General features: G+C 32.2%; 4 protein-coding genes across 9 annotated transcripts; 3 read left to right on the top strand and 1 right to left on the bottom strand.

The window, feature by feature from the left end:
* The first annotated feature begins 715 nt into the window (after nucleotides 1–715).
* On the top strand, nucleotides 716–2882 carry THG (tRNA-histidine guanylyltransferase). Of its 2 annotated transcripts, none has more exons than XM_011139485.3 (4): nucleotides 716–884; nucleotides 968–1371; nucleotides 1712–1956; nucleotides 2293–2882. In XM_011139485.3, exons 2-4 carry the CDS (start codon nucleotides 1017–1019, stop codon nucleotides 2758–2760), a joined length of 1068 nt encoding a protein of 355 aa, XP_011137787.1. In that variant the 5' UTR covers nucleotides 716–884; nucleotides 968–1016; the 3' UTR covers nucleotides 2761–2882. The 2 variants fall into 2 exon arrangements, with proteins under 2 accessions (XP_011137787.1, XP_011137786.1); XM_011139484.3 differs by having other exon boundaries at nucleotides 717–884; nucleotides 953–1371.
* Nucleotides 2549–6452, bottom strand: VhaAC39-1 (V-type proton ATPase subunit VhaAC39-1). Of its 2 annotated transcripts, none has more exons than XM_011139482.3 (6): nucleotides 5941–6452; nucleotides 5348–5698; nucleotides 4880–5037; nucleotides 4627–4803; nucleotides 4430–4507; nucleotides 2549–2602 (listed from the first exon to the last, which is right to left on the bottom strand). In XM_011139482.3, the coding sequence occupies exons 1-6, from the start codon at nucleotides 6059–6061 to the stop codon at nucleotides 2564–2566; spliced, it is 924 nt and encodes a 307-aa protein (XP_011137784.1). In that variant the 5' UTR covers nucleotides 6062–6452; the 3' UTR covers nucleotides 2549–2563. The 2 variants fall into 2 exon arrangements, with proteins under 2 accessions (XP_011137784.1, XP_011137783.1); XM_011139481.3 differs by lacking the exon at nucleotides 2549–2602 and adding an exon at nucleotides 3983–4319 and having other exon boundaries at nucleotides 5941–6448.
* Nucleotides 6453–7087: 635 nt separating this feature from the next.
* Nucleotides 7088–12317, top strand: Pgm2a (phosphoglucomutase 2). Of its 4 annotated transcripts, none has more exons than XM_011139490.3 (10): nucleotides 7088–7365; nucleotides 7763–8002; nucleotides 8092–8348; nucleotides 8562–9024; nucleotides 9104–9291; nucleotides 9370–9547; nucleotides 9644–9867; nucleotides 9947–10052; nucleotides 11116–11342; nucleotides 11877–12317. In XM_011139490.3, exons 2-10 carry the CDS (start codon nucleotides 7925–7927, stop codon nucleotides 11977–11979), a joined length of 1824 nt encoding a protein of 607 aa, XP_011137792.1. In that variant the 5' UTR covers nucleotides 7088–7365; nucleotides 7763–7924; the 3' UTR covers nucleotides 11980–12317. The 4 variants fall into 4 exon arrangements, with proteins under 4 accessions (XP_011137792.1, XP_011137790.1, XP_025159290.1 ...); XM_011139488.3 differs by lacking the exon at nucleotides 7088–7365 and adding an exon at nucleotides 7408–7516; XM_025303505.1 differs by lacking the exon at nucleotides 7088–7365 and adding an exon at nucleotides 7408–7653.
* A 1409-nt stretch (nucleotides 12318–13726) lies between these two features.
* On the top strand, nucleotides 13727–19747 carry Hip1 (Huntingtin interacting protein 1). The gene is made up of 18 exons (XM_011139491.3): nucleotides 13727–14199; nucleotides 14306–14518; nucleotides 14740–14803; nucleotides 14896–15253; nucleotides 15342–15403; nucleotides 15545–15819; nucleotides 15899–16095; nucleotides 16490–16628; nucleotides 16777–16864; nucleotides 16975–17063; nucleotides 17165–17368; nucleotides 17457–17637; nucleotides 17720–18007; nucleotides 18141–18382; nucleotides 18475–18627; nucleotides 18735–18835; nucleotides 18919–19148; nucleotides 19221–19747. Exons 2-18 carry the CDS (start codon nucleotides 14474–14476, stop codon nucleotides 19382–19384), a joined length of 2880 nt encoding a protein of 959 aa, XP_011137793.1. The 5' UTR covers nucleotides 13727–14199; nucleotides 14306–14473; the 3' UTR covers nucleotides 19385–19747.
* Nucleotides 19748–19788: the final 41 nt, after the last annotated feature.

Genomic DNA, 19788 nt, shown 5'->3' with positions numbered 1-19788 from the left:
TGCGGTGACCAATCAGGAGACAGACGCATGCCGGAGCTTGCCGCAACCGGACTTGCGCCTCCCTCCTGATTGGTTACCGCAGCATTTGCCGCAGCTCACCGCATGCATGGAGTCTTAAGCTTACTCTTACAGCTAATGTAGACGAGCCTTTATGGAACTCGTCGGAATCGATTCCGATCGAATTTATTTCATTATTTCCTAAATTTCTAATCTGGCTTTAGTAAATTTAAGGACTACCAACTTTATAACCAAAATTTCTGAAACTGATTTCAGAACAGGCCAATGACGAACGTATCTAGATCAAGCATTCTGCCCGCATAATCGATTCCGACGAGTTCCATAATAGGTACCATGTTCCGTAATTGGTCAGCTGATCAATTATTAAGATAATAAGTAATAAAAAACCTATTCATTTCTTTCTCTATTATTGCAAACTTAATAGCTGAAACTATGTTTGTGAACAGAAATAATAAATGCTTTGACATCCAAGCATGATCATCCCATTTCGGAATAGACCTGTTTATGTTATATGTAAAGCCAGCGGCACACGGTGCTTGTTTTCGTGCTGGATTGCTTGCTGGATGAAAATACTGCGTTCTAATTGGTGCATTTCCATCCATCTTCGGAAATGTACCAATCACAATGCAATATTTTCATCCAGCAAGCAATCCAGCATGAAAACAAGCACCGTGTGCCGCTGGCTTTATTCGCAGGTTTGGTAGTCAATTTCGAATACATTCGAAGCCGGCGTGGCGCTGCGCAACAATTCGCAATACAACAGCCGGGATTTCAAATGTTGCGTGCGGTCGAAAGACAGCCGTCCATTCAGCACGCAGTCATTAGTCGTCGTTCCCGTTGAAGAAAGTTATGGAATACTGTGGATTGTGAGTCGTAAATTGCGAATTTTAGTTGAATGACTGCTCGTTGATGATTTTGATATACTGTTCAATAGTCTCTCTGCGCGCAGTGGCTCCGACGACATTGTTGCGACAATGCGACTCTGACAGCGTGTACGAATGAAGGGCAGCGTCTTTCTGCGAATAATCAGTCGGGCCAAACAAGTGGTTTCGCGCCGATACGTAAACGTGACTACCATGGCGAAAAGTAAGTTTGAATATGTGAAGGAATTTGAACGGGACGACCATTGTTTGCCGAACTGCTGGATTGTGGTTAGAATAGACGGCAGGAATTTCTCCAAGTTTTGTGAGACGCATCAATTCGTCAAGCCAAACGATGTAGCCGCTCTGGAGCTGATGAATCGCGCCGCGATCACTGTCATGGAAGACTTTAAAGAAATTATATTGGGATTTGGCCAAAGTGATGAGTATTCGTTCGTTTTCCGGAAGGACACTGAGCTCTATAAACGCCGAGGTACTTATGCACGTACAGCTTCATACGAAATTTGCAAGAATAATTCACAAGAAAACAAAGTTTTTCACCCGGTTCTGTATAATTGTAAACATAATGTTAATGATTCTTTATATTAATTCATGATTATTGTAAAAAAAACATGTACCATTACTTTATTGATTTGATTAGAAAAAATTTTGTTCCCCAAAAATTGATTAGCTTAAGCTATAGTATTCTTTTATTCCAACTATGACTTATAAGTATCATGGAGTAGCACTATAATTTTAGAAGTTGTAATCACTGTTTAATCTCATGTGTCTGTATACATCTTTTATGTCTAATATCTTTATATTTGTTTCAGCATCAAAACTGATGTCAAATGTAAATTCTTTATTCACTTCAGCATATGTATATCATTGGCCACGCTTTTTAAGAGGGAAAGAATTGTATTATCCACCTTCATTTGATGCTCGTGTTGTATTGTATCCAACAGACAAAAATTTAAGAGATTACCTAGCTTGGCGACAAGCTGATGTACACGTTAATAACTTGTACAATACTTGTTTTTGGAATCTCATATTAAAAGGAAAATTAACTCCTAGTCAGGTAAATTTATAAAGTAATATATTTTTTGACATGTTATAAAGCTCAACAATAGATATATATATGTTTTATTTATTGTACCGTACATAAGTATATGATATATAACAATTATGTCATCTCAATGTTTTATTATGTTATGTTTTATTTATTGTACCGTACATAAGTATATGATATATAACAATTATGTCATCTCAACTCCTATTGACATTAATTTGTAAGTTATATGGGATTCTTCCTTTTAATTTTAATTGAACACTGTTTCAAACACAATTATAATATAATTAAGCATTTATATTTATATTCTGTTTATCATACTATTTAAAATCTGAAAACTTACAGGCAGAAGAAAAACTGAGGGGTACTCTTTCGTCGCACAAAAATGAGTTACTTTTTCAAGAGTTTGGTATAAATTATAACAATGAACCACCATTGTTTCGGAAGGGCACAATGCTTATTCGGAAATTAGTGCCTGATGTTACAGGAAGATTAAAACCTGCTGTGGTCCCTTTGGTAGATGATATTATCAATGATCGTTTTTGGAAGGAAAATCCCGAAGTAATTGGTTTGAAGAGTTTAGCAACTTACCAAGTACCTAACTTGGCAAATAGTATTAAAAATACAATGCCTGTACCCACGCCCCCATCGCCCACTGTAAACATAAAACATGTAAACAATGTTCCACCACCACCACCACCTACACAAACGATTAACGCAAATTCGATGAACGAGGAAGTACATTCTAAAAGAAACCGAGAGACGGACGGAGATAGAATGCAGTGTGACGGAGAACGCATTTGTAGGAGATAAGTGTATGTGTGCTTTTTTTCTTTTATACGAATTCTAATTAAATTGAAATAAGAAACTGTATTTATATCTATATTATGTTATAGGTATAAAAGTACTATGAATATATACAAGAAATTTTAAATATATAGATATATATATATATATATATGTACATATCCATATATATGTATATATATATATATATATATAATATATAGAAGATATGTTACAAAATTTTGTCAAAAGCAGCTTTTCTAGACAAATAAAATGCTGCATCATGGAAAAAGTTTCCTCTTAATCTGCATGAAAAAAAAAGTAAATCTAAATATGTAAGAGATATGTTATTGTGCTCGCACACGTGTCTGAATTTACGATTGCGATCTCTGCGGCACTCTCGTTATGATCATAGAAAATAATTGGACCTGTTTAGAAAAAGAATCAGGGATGTTAAAATTTGTATACACACACACACACACACGAGTTTCTCATTGTTTTATTTTACGATATTTTTACAATATTTCATGCACTTAATTCCTAAATATCAATTCAACTCGATAGTTCATATGCGATTCCTTTGTCTCTATTTATCTCTTATCAGTTATTCTGGGAATCGTCCTTTTATCCAATCATGCCGTATTGATCTTTCTAATAAAAGCATTTCAATATTGAACTCTTAGCGACGCGCAATAATATATTTGCAAGATAGATACAAATAATCTACGAATTATGTAAGAGTTGCTAATAGATTCAAAATGTAGAACTAGAATAATAAGTTATTCCACGTACAGATAAAGATCTTGTTAAGTATGCGAAAAGATAATCTTATCGTTGCTAGAATTGCGTGAAGTAATTCTGATAATAAGCTAAATTTTTATTAGAGTTTTCTTGGCCTTAGCTTAATGCCAAAAAAGAAAGAGAAATGAAAGGTTACGATAATATATACTGTTGTATATGAAGTTGGATAATTATCAATGGCATTGTTAATCGTATTGGAATGCTCTATATTTTTATTACTTTATATTATAATTCTCGAATTATATTAGTAATTACATAACATGAAATAACACATGACCATGACTTACATTGATGATTACAATAAAATACACTATATACACGAATTCTACTGTATTATTTTAAATTTATTTTCCACGATATTATCCCGATTAACGATTTCAAAAACGAGAAAATGTACGTACAAAATTCTTGCAAAAAACGAAATAAAAAGATATGTCTATAACGTTATCTTTTTATTTTGCAAAAACTTGATTGTATATTTTCTCACTTATGACGTTATGACTAATCACGAAAATAGATAATAGGTCGTGATTGATTAACCGATTTATAAATTATAAATCGGGTTATAAACGTTAATATTGGGAAAATAAAGATGACTGACATCGCCGGTTCGAATTTACAATTTAAAATATAGGGATATAATTATCTATTTTAGCACGATGCTTCTGAGCTACGCATTCCGCGATCCACACAATATTACGACACTCTTGCTCTTTCAATTTGAGGTAACTGTAAAATACCCCAAAGTGAAATTGTTGGAGGAATGCATGAACGTTCAAACGAACCTATGTATCGAAACAAAAATTGTTAAAAACATTTGATAAAGGATAACATATACTAAACTTGCATATTAATAATCATTGTCTCAAAATTTTTTTACGAAAAATATATTTACCTCGTGTTCGAAAAACTTGTCTTCCAAAGTTTTGTCCCCAGGATTATTGCCTGCTCCCTCGAATAAAGCACTATATTCCTGTTTAAATATTGAATGAAAAAATTAAGCAAATTGATATTTATGGAGTGAAAATGGAGTTTATAAGAGACACTATAATTTTGTAATTAACAATTGCTTAATCAATTTTTGGTACCTACAGCATAATATTCCGCTACAGCCTTCACTTGCTCATAGTCATCAGCTCTTGCTAGAGCTGCCAATCCATCCGGATTCAACCGTCCGCAACGTGGGTACAATTTTGCACGGTCGTCTTTACCCAATTCAGTCCCAAATGAATTAATTGTTATAATGATTGCTCTTCTATCTGCTTCAAACTACCAAAATATTAGATATGTTATATATTTTATAAAAGATAAATTCTCATTATTTTAACTGGATGAAATCTCTTACAGCAAGTATCTCACACATGGTGTCTGCAGTTGTACCACCAAGTTCTTTGCAAAATTTGTAAAATGCTTCTAAGTAAGCCTTGTAAAGTGTATTTCTTATTATTTCAATATTCATTTCATCCAAGTCTTGCTCAGAAATACAATCCACAAAAAATGGTGCTATAAAGAAAAGAAACATATACAATATTGTTAAAACTATTATATAAAAAAGAAATAAGTACAAATATAAATCTATATAAAATTTATTATATTTGTGTTTGATCTTTCTGTATATTAGTAATGAATGTTTCATATATTATGATTAATAATTGTAACTGATAGCAAACTAAGAGATAACAAAACTAATTATATTTAACTATATAATTAACTCTTATTTATCCTACTTTTTTATTTATCTAAATATAATTAATTCTTATTTATCCATAAGAAATAAGATAATAAGCTATAAGAAGATAATTTAAGGCTGTACCTAAAGGTGTATCTACTAATACAGCATTGTACAGCTCAGCAGGTGTGGCAGCAACATGAATTGCTTCCATTTGCTCAAAACTACCAAGTGGATGGCATTTTGGGATCAATTCTGAGATAGGTCTTTGATGTAAAGTACCAGTGATCAACAAAATGATATTGTCAATCATATAGCTGTATGTGATAAAATCTAAAAACTGTGACAGTGGCTCGACTGAATGATTACGCATATGTTGAAACTCCACAACCAGCTTTTCCCTCAATTTATCATCAATCACACTGACAGAAAGTGGGGATGGTTCATTTGCCAAAAAACTGCCATAGTCCGTACCAGCCAAATGCAGCTTCAGATCTATACAGATAATTAATCAATTAATCAGAGCTAGAAGGAAGTAATTAAAGATTTGTCAACATATCACAGTTGATATAAAAAATCGAATCTTATTGCAAGGGGGCGTACTTTTGTAAAGTATTTTAAATCTGTAAGAAATCTTCAAGAAATAAATTATATATTACAAAGCTGTGAGAGGATCTTGTTTCGTTTAAGGAATGTAAATTCAGATTCATAAAAGCGACAGAATTGAATCCAAGTACCTTCGAGCGTTTCGCATTGAACCAGGTTCAGATAATCACTCTGCTGCAGTATGCCGCACTTAAAACCGCGGCACAGACCTTCCAGGTAACCACCGTCGATGTTGAACATACAGCCCTTCATCTTGAAACAAGATTTCTCTCCAAAACGTTCGTACAATAGGCAGATACGTCAAAATCGAAACGAGGGGGCTCGCGGCTCGCCTTTTTCCACCGAGATCATATGACCGAGCGCACGGAAGTATACCACGAGTCCTCACGATTGTCACTTATCGATATTATCAGTTTTATCGACTCATCGGAACAAAACGCGCTCGATTTAAAACAAAGCTCGCTTTCCAAGCGATTGTGTGTAAATAACCAATATTTATACAGAAATTCTCTCTTATGATTGTGTTCGTGTAAAATTACTTGAAGAATTTGTCCACAAACTTACGATCTTGTGTCGTGAAATAGCCTATTATATTCGTATGAAATGATACCCACTTGTAGGTTATGTAAGATAACCGAAGATAATTAAAATCTCACTTCTTTGAGTTATCAACGTTAAGATATCTCTCTATGCTCTATTTAACTCAGTAGATTCTCTTCTCTTTTGTCAGAATGTATACTTATCAGGAAGTGAAGGTTGTGGTCGTTAAATAGAAAACTCACTCTTTCGAACAACACAAGAATGAATATATATATATTGTAATTTAAACACGATTCTACATAAATCCGACAACGTATCTCCGTACAATACAATACTTTATAAGGATTCGACTCTATTCTCTTCTCGATTCTCTCTCTCTCTCTGCTAAGCTCGGTGGCTATTTTTATATCCCCGTCCTACCGGCTGCGCCAGAGCCGTTGGACAGTTGGACTCCGTCTTTGTCGGTGGCTCCACCCGGAACTGGATGGTGCTGGCATCTATCGCTTATTTCTTACAGTTATACATGATCTGTTCGTAATCGAGTTATGGCTTAAATGTACGTAACTTCACGTATTTCAGATATTTCTGAAAACATATGAAAATACATGCATGCAACATTGTAATATCCTATATGTATCGAACTTTTATTTAAATTATAATAAAAAAGAATCTTGAAATATTGCGTTCTCTTTCTACTCATTGCAATGTGTCCTTGCATCTTCGAGATATGTGTCTGGTCTATAAAAAATCTATATCGTGAATCAATCTTATTGGTATGTAAGGGATAAACTGATGCTTGAATCGCTAAAAAATTTCACGCTACACCGCACAACTAGATAAAAGAATCAAGGTGTTCGTCACAGTTGAGCAAATTTAATTATCTTGTGCTCGTGCATGAGAATTACACGCTCAACCAACGAATATTTGCATTGTATTGCAATATTGTTTGCCTTTATGATAAATCCGGACATTTTTATAAATGGACGATAGGCTCTAATGACTTCACGTAGCTGGAGGTAAATTCAAATGGTTTCTACTACACTTTTGTTTCTTCGGTTAGAGCGATAAGCCTAGTATGCGATAACGACGAAGATACTCGCGAATTATACTGCGGAAGGTTATGAAGGAAATTGGTGGCTATTCATGAACTGTGCATCGTTAAACATTGTAAAGAAGCTAAATAACGTGATATGTTTTTCGAAATTGCCCGACTTTTATCGCTGAATTTCGCAGGAGTTGTGTGACATATTAGTAAAAATACGATCATGGAATTGACCATGGATTGACGTAGTTGCTGTATTCATGTCCGATGTGTTACTTCGTTCTTATCTCACATATACGAATATGATATAATTATCAATTATTGCGCAACTCTTCATCGTAACTGATATTTTACATGCATATATGTTACAGAAGTTCGAAGAAAACTGCTCTCGATTATATAGAAGAATAATCAAGGCCTTTCTACTTCTGAAAAAGAAGTTTTAATGACATCTTTGTTGGCGACGAATTTGATCATATTGAAGAAAATACCGGTCTAATTTGCATATTAGAATTGATATACAATTGGCTACCATGGTTCTCCAACATTCAATAAATACTGGTGATAGTAATCTGGATACAAAGATCACCGAATGGTTACTGTGGAACAAGGTATGATATTTAAATTTTATATAGATTTATCTAATAAATGGAAAGATTTTAGTTATATAATATATAAATTTCTATACTCTGTATCATAGGATCCAAAAGCAGAAGCTGAGATATCTAAATATTTAAGTAATGGAGATGTTAAAATATTATCAAAGTTATTTCTTAAGAGACTCGAATTTGGGACTGCTGGTCTTAGAGGCTGTATGGGACCAGGCTATAGCCAGATGAATGATTTAGTTATCGTGCAGACTGGTCAAGGATTAACAAAGTATTTGATGGATACAATATCTGATGTAGCAGATCAAGGTGTCGTAATAGGATATGATGGCCGTTATAATAGCAAGAGGTAAATTATTTGCAACACTTGGGACTCGAACAGTAAACTATATTATAAAATAGCTTTATTTTATAATTTATTTATAAAACGCTATATTTTACATATTAATATACTATATAATATATTATTTCATATATTAATATAAATATAATCAAATTTATATGATTGTTATAAAGAATTGCATCATAAAAATTAATTATATATATCTGTCTCTTATTTTAGGTTTGCAGAATTAACTACTGCAATTTTTACAGCCAATGGCATTAAAGTCTACTTATTCCGTAAAGTCTGTCCTACACCATTTATACCATATTCTATATTGAAATATAAGTGTGCTGCAGGTATTATGGTCACTGCTTCTCACAATCCAAAGGATGATAACGGATATAAAGTTTATTGGCAAAATGGTGCACAAATAATTTCACCACATGATAAAAAAATTCAAAGCTACATTCTTGATAATCTTGAACCACTCAAATCTTCGTGGGATATAAATAATATTTATAAAAGCTCTCTTAATATAGACCCAACATTCTATATTACAGAATGTTATTACAAAGATTTACAGGATAAGGTTCTGTATCCTGAGAGTAATAACAATACCACATTGAAATTTACATATACTGCCATGCATGGTGTTGGATATGATTATATGAAATCTGCATTTGATGCGGCAAACTTTAAGGTAGTATATTTATTTGCTAACATTATTTTTATTTTTGGAGAAATTTATCACGTCATTATTGTTAGCTTGAAACTTTCAGCCATTTTTAGTAGTCGAGGAACAAAAATTGCCAGATCCAGAATTTCCCACAGTAAAATACCCAAACCCAGAAGAAGGAAAAAGTGCTCTTGATCTTAGTATAAAATTAGCGAATAAACATAGCTCCACTATTATACTTGCCAATGATCCTGATGCTGACAGGCTTGCTTGCGCAACAAAGACAAAGAGGTTTATAAACATCAAAATTATAAATTAATTTTAAATAGTGAAAATATATAAAGAAAATATATTGAATGACTTTTGTAGTGGGGAGTGGCATGTATTCTCGGGAAATGAACTTGGTGCATTATTGGGTTGGTGGATGATTCACACTTATCGAGTATTGAACCCTCAAGCTGATCTAAGCAACGCATATATGTTAGCATCAACTGTTTCCAGCAAGATTTTAGCTTCAATGGCTAAGAAGGAAGGTTTCAATTTTGAGGTTTGAGTGTTTGATATGGTTTTATAACGAGTTGTAATATTTGATACATAACAGAGATGAAAATAATCTGACAAAACTATCTTTTTATTTTGACAGGAAACTTTAACAGGCTTTAAATGGATGGGTAATAAAGCTGTAGAATTAATGAAAGAAGAAAAGGATGTACTGTTCGCTTACGAAGAAGCTATAGGTTTCATGTGTGGTACCAAGGTATTAGATAAGGACGGTATCAGTGCTGGCGTACGCGTAGCTGAATTATCAGCCTATCTTGAGATGTTAGGGTTGACCTTATCTGATAAATTACAGGAAATATATACAAAGTACGCATATAATCTGAGACCTACAGTAATTTTCATTTTAATATAATAAATTCTAATTATTTGATGAAATAATACGTAGATACGGCCATCATATTAGTGAAAATTCCTATTGGATATGTCACGAATCGATCACTATCAAGGCAATATTTGAACGACTGAGAAATTATTATGGTAAACCGAATACAGTAAGTATTATTTCCATCTCTTTATAACCAGATGTGTAAAACTTTATACAAGAAGGAATAGAATGTCACATTTATAAATATAAGATTGACCAAGAGTTAATTAAGATCCAAGAGTAATTTTATATTTCACGATATCTTAAAGCTTATCTTGCAAAGCTTATCTTTGTAAAGTCATATCTAGCTGTAAATACATTCAATTAGAAAGTTGTATGAATATCTCCCGGATAACAGTTTATATAAATTTAATACAAAGGTATCAGATTGTACTGGATTCCTTATATTCTAATATTATAGCACAGTAAACATTATTTTGTGTAGTATACGTTTCCAACATGTTTCTAACAGTATGTATGTATATATTACGTTTTTCCAAGGTCAACGGATATATATGTATGTATGAGATAGCATAAAGTGACTAACCACTATATGAAGTGTGGTAAAGTCCAAGTATCACATTGCATTTGTGCTAGTGCTATTTAAGGTGATGGTTGTGTCGCTTTATTGTCACGCTTACAATTAGATAATATTAAACATAATGTAAATATAAAATGTCGCGTGTGATATTTATAAAAGTATAATAGTGTTTATTAAAATTATTCAAATTTAATTTATGTTTCTATACTTTTTACACTTGACTAATTAACTGGTGCTATTTTAATTATAAGAGTGTGTTGCATAATAACAACACAGCCTATGGAAGCTTTCTTTTTAAACTAATTTGCAAAACTCTACACTTCCTTTAATTTGGCTTATAATGCATGTTAAAATGTCACCAAACACTATCTACAACAAATACATAGATATGGCTGTTACATCATTGACACTTTTGCCTTCTTTATTACTTGCTGTTTTAATTATACCAGTAGTACAATCATTATATCATCTCACGCCATTTTTTATGGAAACAAATGAAAATATGATGTAAGTGTGTGTGTGTATAATTAGCAAAAAATTAAAAAAAAAACAATTCCAAAATATGTGAATTTTCTTTCAATATAAAGTTACATAGATTAGATGTCTTTGTTTTTTCATAAAAGCTCTAATATAATATGTTTAATTGCAGTATCCAACAGGAATATTGGAAGGAAAGTATATAATTACTGGCATTCGCGACTTAACAACCGGATATGACAATACTAAACTTGACAATAAAGCTGTTCTGCCTGTATCGAAGTCTAGCCAAATGATTACATTTACTTTTGAAAATGGCTTAGTCACTACATTGAGAACCAGTGGCACAGAACCTAAAATTAAATATTATAATGAGTTATGTGCATCGCCCGAGGAAACGTAAGTTTTCTGAAGAAAAACTTCTCACAAAAACATTAATTTATTTCACCTTACTTAGTCCTTCACATTAATACTCAGATATCTCAGATAATGTCATATTAATGTGATATATATTCAGGAATAGGAAGTAACAAATTGTACCGCCGTTGCTTTTAGTTTTTACTGTTACTGTTTTCAGTAACATTTTTTTCACTTATAACGCAATTGCATTTTTTATGTAACAGTGATAAATATAATTGTTCTTATCGTTGCTCTTATCGTATAATTGCTTTTATCGTATAATTGCTCTTATCGTTTGTAGTTATAATATATATACATAAGATAAGCGACAACGAATCATACAAAAAAAAGTCTTCAAAACTTTGTGAAAAGAATAATGAAAGTTGTAAATTATTTGTTATTTCTTGAATAATGATAATGATAATTAAATTAAAAAGCAATTTCCTTAATCTTGATACACATATATATATTTTGTTAATATTTTTTCGTTTTTATATAATTTTATATTTCTTTAATATAATAATCTACTTTTAGGGACTTAAACAAGTTGAAGAATATCCTCAACGAGATGGTATCAGCTATTGTAACAGAATTCCTTCAGCCCGAAGTTAATGCTCTTGTTCCACGTGAAATATGAATCTTGATAATACTTTCTTCGAAAGTATCTTCATAACAATAGTTTTTCAAAAGATTTGAAGATATATACTACATAATAATCACGTAGCTGTCGGTGTATCATGTAGTCTATAATTACAAGTACCGTGCCGTAATATGATTCTAAACATTCATGTTGAATTTAAAAGTATACCTGAATATCATATATTTTTTGTTGTTAATATATATTTATGATATGATTTATGATATGTGCTATAAAATGGAAGTGATGGAACATTTAGTGATCGTTAAAATGGCTGTGTACTATTTTATCTATTCATTATTAAAACTGACGGATACTTGGTTTAAGGCTTTGATATATCCATCGTTTATATTTAACTATTTTAGTAAAAAATTAGATAGAATTATATAAAATCTATAATACATTTCAAAATATGACTATTGATTATTCTAATGAATAATATACTACAATCATTTGGTCTAAAAACTTTTCATGCACAAAGATCAGTTTCATGAATTGTTGTATATTAATTCTTTCTATAATATTTATTATGAAAACGCAGAATTTATCGAAATATCGTTTAAAAGAATAAATATAATGTAAAAACAATTATCGATTAATATTAACAATTTAATTTAATAATAATAGTTTATTTTAAACTATTATGTATTTAATTATTATTTTAAACTATTATGTATTTTAACTATTATTTTAAACTATTAATAATAATAATTTATATCTTAAACTATTATATGAATTATTAACAATAATAGTTTATACTTTAAATTATCATATATCGTATATAAACTATTAATAATAGTTTAATTTTTGTTTAATTTAAATCGATAATTAATAATATAAAGCATTAATTTATCATAATGTATCAAGATGTCGAAATAATGACAAATGATTCATGTGTAACGATTGCGAGTATATATGTGTGTGTATATGTATATGTTGCGTGCGTATAATGTTTATAAGAATTGTTTTATATCATGAACATAATATATATTATTTAATTGTAAGATATATTTCATTTTTCTGCTATAGTTTTCTCTGATCATAAAATATACAAAATTACTACTAATTTAAAAATAATTTGCTTCATACAATAAATTTATAATTTCTTGCCTTTTACTAATATATTATCTACTAATATATTATTAATTAATATATTATTTATAAAATAAAATAAAAATAAAGTAAAATAAACTAGGAATAACATATATGATACTTAAATTTTTGAAAAAGGAAAAAAAATTTTAGGAACATTTAGAAAGATAAAAAAATTTTTTTAAATTCATTGTCAAGAGAAAAAGTCAAATAGAGATCTTCTGATTTATCTCATATTCATTCATTGACATTTTATTTATCGAACATATGTAAAAACCAAAGTTTAATTGGTCCTGTTACTAAAAAGTAAAAAATTTTCTGACCATCGTTTGAACAATACCATCGACTATATCAATAAAGTTGATCTTATGGGATTTAAAATACCAGATAAATTTCACTGTGCGTTAACGCCTTATGAATATTGTGGCCGGAATATAAAGCTGTAGCTCGAAATGAACGTAGATGGTAATAGATATGGAGTATATATATATAATGGGAAAAAAATATTAAAAATTATCGAGAAGATATCAATATAAAAAATAAGTCGAACGTATATAAAAATAAATTAAATTTCGTAAAATACATTGATCAATCATCGATCAATCATCCATTCCTTCTTTGACATCATGTATCGTTAGATGGCAGCATCATAGTATTCACCGTTCACTCGAGACCCTCGAATTTATATTCATTGAAATGCATTTCGAGAGTAGAGAACTTTTTGGTGTTACGTACGTCGATGCAGTATTTGTTATCACTGTTGTATCATTATCTGTCATTAATTTTCCTCAAATGCGCGACCAAATTAACTAAATTAGCCAGAGAGCATAGATCTAAATCCGCATAAACGGCAGTCCTGAAAATAACTCGACGAAACGCACTGGCAAAATATCCCTGTAAATACGCTGCTTTATATCATTTTAGTATCAACACCCATCAATGAAATCACAGTTACTTGTGGAATAATGCATTCACAATTGTCACGTTCGTAAGGCGTTCTGTTCGATATACGAAGCAATATCTTTCGTGTGTCAACGATCGAACATGTCTTCGTTGTTCTCGCGACGAATTTGCAAACAGAAAGTGGCTGGCTCCAACTTAAGTTCTATCCACTTCCAGAGATTTCAGGTATGTCAATGTCAAGCGACATTCGAAATATATCACTACTTAATAGTCGTACATGCGAAATAATAATGTATTTTTTGAAATAATAATAATAATTTTGAATTATTAGTTTTGCAGATAATATATACAACTGTACAAGTGCAATTTATATCTATTAGAAATGATTTAAATCAATCTATAAATGAATAAATAATATCCCTTCGTGTATGCTAATTAGTATACTACTTTGTGTATGTGTTATATTCGTCTTTTCTGGTAAATTTATTATGCTATCATCATGACATCTACAATACCATTGACTGACAAACAACTTCATCAACTGGTAAGTACAAAAATATAAAATAAATTGGCAATTTTTTAGATGATACATCTATATATATATATATATATATATATATGTGTGTGTGTGTGTAGAGAGAGAAAGAGAGAGAGAGAAAGAGAAAGGGAATCTAGTTTAAGAACACAGAATTATGATTTTGTGTCAAATACATAATATCAAAATTGAAATTTTCTATCTCTCATATGTATATTTATTATTCATAGAGTATCAGTATTGGGAAAGCTGTAAATGCTACAGAAACTCCTGTGAAGGAAAAACATGTACGAAGTATCCTTTCTTATTTTATATTTTGTATTCTAATATATTATGACAAATATTAAACAATTATATTGAAAAAAAAGTTCCTTATAAATAAATAGGTGCGATTATTGGCACATATCGAGAGAAAAGTGGCTCTATTTTTTGGACGTACATGTTGAGGCAACCATTACAAGAGAATCAGATTGTTGCTTGGAAATTTTGTCATGTTCTACACAAAGTATTGCGAGAAGGACATCCCAGAGTTATCATTGACTCCCAAAGATATCGTGGTAAATTAGAGGATATTGGTAAACTCTGGCAACATCTTCGAGAGGGTTATGGTCGTCTCATACAACTGTACACAAGATTGTTAATTACCAAGTTGGATTATCACAAACGAAATCCACGTTTACCTGGAAATTTGCAAGTAACGTCGGAAGAGCTGGAAGCTATTGGAGAAAATGATATCAATGTATAGTAAGTTGTATCTTTCCTACTGTTTCTTTGAATCTTTTTAAAAATATATATTTATATATAAATCGTTCTGTTTTCTTTTTTTTCTTAGCTTTCAAATGTCTGTTGAAATGTTTGATTATATGGATGACATTTTGAATTTACAACATGCAGGTAAGTTAAAACAGAAATGAATCGGATAACACACCACAGATTTGGGAATCGTATGAATATGAGTATAAATATTCTTTCCAAGTACAAATTTTCTACGATGCAGTATGTGCCTATTTCTTTAAGCTTTGTATGAAATTACAGTATTTGGTTCTCTGGACTTGTCACGATCCAATTCAATGACACCATGTGGTCAGTGTCGACTTGCACCTCTAATCCCATGCATTCAGGACGCTTCGCAACTCTATGATTATTGCGTGAAAATTTTGTTTAAGCTTCATGGCGCACTGCCGGCAGACACGCTGAACGGACACCGTGATAGATTCTCAAAACAATTTCACGAATTGAAGAGCTTTTACAATACTATCAAACATATGCAGTATTTTAAGCAATTGATAACAATACCTTCATTACCCGAGGTAATTTATCGTTACCGATAATTAATATGAATTCGTTAACATTATATGTCGTATTTCCCGCATATAATATATTTCGCAGAACCCACCAAACTTTTTAATACAAGCTGAACTGCGAACATATGTTACGCCAATAGTGGTGCTTCCGCCCGAGGAATCTTTAGATAACGAGGCTGTCATAGAAAGCCTTATTGATACATCCGATGCGGGATCGTTGACCGGCGATCAGACAGATTCTACGCGAAACGGCGCAATATCACCAGACGCCCTCGCAGAAAGGTATAAAATGCATTTATCTTATCTAGCTATTCCTCGCCTTGATATAAACTGAAGAACGGATACACGATAACACCTCATAACCGGTACTAGAGTCAAGTATTTTGGATTATAGTCCATTTCACTTGTAGGAACTAATATCAAAAACGCATGCAAAATGCAAAACCAAGAATATGTAAAAGTAAAGTTAAGTAATAATGTGCCAGTGCACTTTTTCTACTTTCAGCTCGATTTTTTCTATCCTTTTTCCTTCCACTTTTTAGAATCTTAATATTTTTTTAGAATTTAACTTAAATGATCATATATCTTGCTTAATTTGATTGTTGGATTGGTATCATGTTCTTCCTGAACTTCGTATAGTTTAAATATATTTTTAAAGAAATGTGATTCTTTGCAGGGACAGTCTTATCGATCATTTATATCAAGAGAATGGTCGCCAAAGACAAGAACTACATCGTTTATTGATGGAATATCAACAGACAGTCGCAGAACTCAGAAAACGTGTTCTGGAACTAGAATCAACTCTTTCTACTAAAGTATGTTTATTAGCAGTTTTAATAATTTAATTCGATTTCACACACACACGCGCGCGCGCGCACGCACACACACACACACACACACACACACACACACACACACACACACACACACATATATTGACTTATATCATAATAAATATTTTAGAGCAATGAAATTGTGGTGGAAAAACAAGCTTGTCAAGAGCTAATGAAGGAGAAAAACAATATGTCAGAAAAAATACAAGAAATTGAAGGTAAATAAAAACAATTGCGACAATTGATTTTTGTTTATTAAAAATCGCGATTATATATATGACTAATAATAATAATGTGCACATTTATATATACAATCAACTGTTTTAAGGAAAAAGTGAAGTCTTAGAGGAAAAATTCAAAAAGCTCAAAGATGTTTACTCCAAATTGAGAGAGGAACATATCGGTTTGATCAGAAAGGTATGTCTCTGATATTGATTTGAAGTATTGATATTGAAAAGATTATGTGTATCATATTTCCCGTTTCTACATTTACAACATCATTGATTATTATACAAAAGAAAGCTGAACTAGATAAAGAAATAGGAGGAATAAAGATATTGCGAGAGCAATCGGAACGTCGGTCGTTGAAAGCCGAAGAGCGACTGCAGGAGCTGCTTCAAGGACAAGCGTCGGCAGAACAAGAAGCTCAGAGAGTAATGCAAGCACGTCAGGATTTGGACGACGTGAGGAAAAAACTCGATAATGTTCAGACGGAAAATTTGGTGAGTAAAGATCCTTGGCGTGTATTTGGTGTATAATCGATTTCTCGCAAACACTAAGCAAACAATATATGTATATAATCTTTCGTAGGCATTAACGGCAAAGATAGATTTTATCACGTCTGAAAAAACTGCTCTGGAAGGAGATCTCCATGATCTGCTGGTGCAAAAAGAAGAGTTGGATCAACGAATGACGAACCTGGAAGCCGATGCCGAGCGATCGTGCAATCAAGTAAAAACAGACGCTAATACAGCTTTGTACGATTTGTTACGTGAGTAACAACGTGATTTAATCTGTTTTACCTGTCAAAAGGCTTCATTCGGAGGATCGCGAGCGAAAGTTATTTGTTTCAGTGAATGCTATATCGGAAGCGGAATCTATTTTACATCACGCGATGAATGCGATCGATAGTCCGGCGATATCCGCGTTAACTTGTACGCCCGATTATCTGAGTGGTTCGTTGGAGCCAACAGAGAAATCCTTGAATGACTTAGAAGAGGCGTATAATAATTATATATCCGATACAACGAAAGGAAAAGGACTGATCCGCGCTGCTATACACGGTGCACACTTTCTGGCTCTCTATTTGATATATGCAAAATCTACTTCAAACACATCGACGGATATTGGCTTAGCCGATAGTAAGTCTTTTTCTATAACTATTTAATGCTATTAATAATGTTGTCTATCTCGGAACACACTGAAACTTAAATTATGAAGTGTTCTTATGATAAATTGAATTTTCTTTTCATAAAATTTGTTCAATGATTGTAGGATTTGCCGATGAATGCAAGCAATTAGGCTCGCAGGGTTTAATTATGCTGAGTTATATGAAGGAAAAATCTACAATGACCACGGTGCAAATTGCAAATGTCAAGAATCAATTGCAGAAGATTTCGTCTCTTATAAATACATTGTCCACTACGCAGAATAATGTAGAGATTATTGGCTCTTTAGTGGAGAACGAGTTACTGAGTATGGATAAAGCCATAGAAGAAGCGGTTATGAGAATACAGGTGCACAATTTAAGCTTGTTATTTTGCAAAGTAAAATAATGGGGAAGTGAAAAAGGATAATCGCAACAATTTGTCTATATTTTTATCAATAGGATATGCTGGATAAGTCACGTGCAGCAGATTCGGGTTTGAAATTGAAAGTAAACGAACAAATTCTGGATTCTTGTACAGAACTGATGAAATATATAAAGAAATTAGTACAAAAGTCACGCTTGCTGCAGAAGGAAATCGTAGAACAAGGAAAGGTATGACAAATCTTCATACCTTACCTCAAGATGCATATATTATAAAGTCACGAAAGCTAGTTATTTGTCATTTGTCAAGAAATTATATTCATCAATTTTATGTTCAGGGGACCGCTTCAGCTACTGAATTTTACAAACGCAATCATCAGTGGTCCGAGGGCCTCATTTCAGCTGCAAAAGCGATTGCTATGGGTGCAAACTTTTTATTGTGAGTACAAAATAAGATACTATAAAATGATGTGTTAACTTTTCTAAATATCGTACACACACTTATGTACCTGTGTCATACAGAGAAGCGGCAGATAAAGTTGTATCGGGCAACGGTAAGTTCGAACAATTAGTCGTCGCCTCTCAAGGAATCGCAGCGTCTACCGCACAGTTGGTGGTCGCTAGCAGAGTTAAAGCTGAAAGAAACAGTAACAACTTGTCCGAACTTTCCAAAGCATCGAGAGAAGTGACACAAGCTACAGCGAATGTTGTTGCCACTGCTAAAAGTTGCAATCATCTTGTTGAGGAAAATGGTATGTTTTTTAAATTTCTGTATCGCATCGCGAATTATTCATCGATATTATCATTTCACTTCGTTTAAGTAGAAGACCTAGATATGTCTAGTCTGAGCTTACATCAGGCTAAAAGATTAGAAATGGAGGCGCAGGTGCGAATCTTGGAATTGGAACAAGCTTTAGGAACTGAGAGACTACGTTTAGCCGCTCTACGACGTTATCATTATCAACTTGATGGTGAGAGCGAGGGATAAGTGAGTAATATGAATTTGGATTTAAATTAAGGTTCTTTAATAACTATGAGAAATGTATGTAGATACAGAATTATAGCATTTATGTAAATTAGAGTACTAAACTAACACGTTATAGAAGTTGGCCTTTTGTCATGAGAGAGAAGCGAAATTTGTTACTCGTTTATGTATTATGCATATTACCGTGCGTCTTGAAAGTCAACAATAATTTTGCATCGTATCTACGGAAATCTATGGAATAGATGTTTATTATCTTGAATAATGCTCGAATATACATATATTCACTGACCACATATCAAAATGATACGTACATACATATATACGTACATACAATCACACACACACACACACACACGCACACACACACACACACACACACACACACACACACACACACACACACCCAC

The sequence above is a fragment of the Harpegnathos saltator genome, unplaced genomic scaffold (genome assembly GCF_003227715.2).
Source record: "Harpegnathos saltator strain DR-91 unplaced genomic scaffold, Hsal_v8.6 scaffold555, whole genome shotgun sequence".
NCBI lineage: Eukaryota > Metazoa > Arthropoda > Insecta > Hymenoptera > Formicidae > Harpegnathos > Harpegnathos saltator.
Note: the sequence above shows the minus strand (reverse complement) of the source record. Positions and strands in the feature narration are given on the sequence as shown.

Bases quoted from the DNA above. Each gene is read 5' to 3' on its own strand.
- THG (XM_011139485.3), top strand. From the start codon at position 1,017: ATGAAGGGCAGCGTCTTTCTGCGAATAATCAGTCGGGCCAAACAAGTG. The intron at 1,372-1,711 runs GTACTTATGCAC...TATTTGTTTCAG, and splicing joins TGAGCTCTATAAACGCCGAG to CATCAAAACTGATGTCAAAT. The intron at 1,957-2,292 runs GTAAATTTATAA...GAAAACTTACAG, and splicing joins GAAAATTAACTCCTAGTCAG to GCAGAAGAAAAACTGAGGGG.
- Hip1 (XM_011139491.3), top strand. From the start codon at position 14,474: ATGACATCTACAATACCATTGACTGACAAACAACTTCATCAACTG. The intron at 15,254-15,341 runs GTAAGTTGTATC...TTTTTTTCTTAG, and splicing joins GAAAATGATATCAATGTATA to CTTTCAAATGTCTGTTGAAA. The intron at 19,149-19,220 runs GTATGTTTTTTA...TCGTTTAAGTAG, and splicing joins TCATCTTGTTGAGGAAAATG to AAGACCTAGATATGTCTAGT.
- Pgm2a (XM_011139490.3), top strand. From the start codon at position 7,925: ATGGTTCTCCAACATTCAATAAATACTGGTGATAGTAATCTGGATACA. The intron at 9,025-9,103 runs GTAGTATATTTA...TGAAACTTTCAG, and splicing joins TTGATGCGGCAAACTTTAAG to CCATTTTTAGTAGTCGAGGA. The intron at 10,053-11,115 runs GTAAGTATTATT...GTTTAATTGCAG, and splicing joins ATTATGGTAAACCGAATACA to TATCCAACAGGAATATTGGA.
- VhaAC39-1 (XM_011139481.3), bottom strand. From the start codon at position 6,061: ATGAAGGGCTGTATGTTCAACATCGACGGTGGTTACCTGGAAGGTCTG. The intron at 4,804-4,879 runs GTAAGAGATTTC...ATATTTTGGTAG, and splicing joins CCATGTGTGAGATACTTGCT to TTTGAAGCAGATAGAAGAGC. The intron at 4,320-4,429 runs GTAAATATATTT...TTCGATACATAG, and splicing joins ACAAGTTTTTCGAACACGAG to GTTCGTTTGAACGTTCATGC.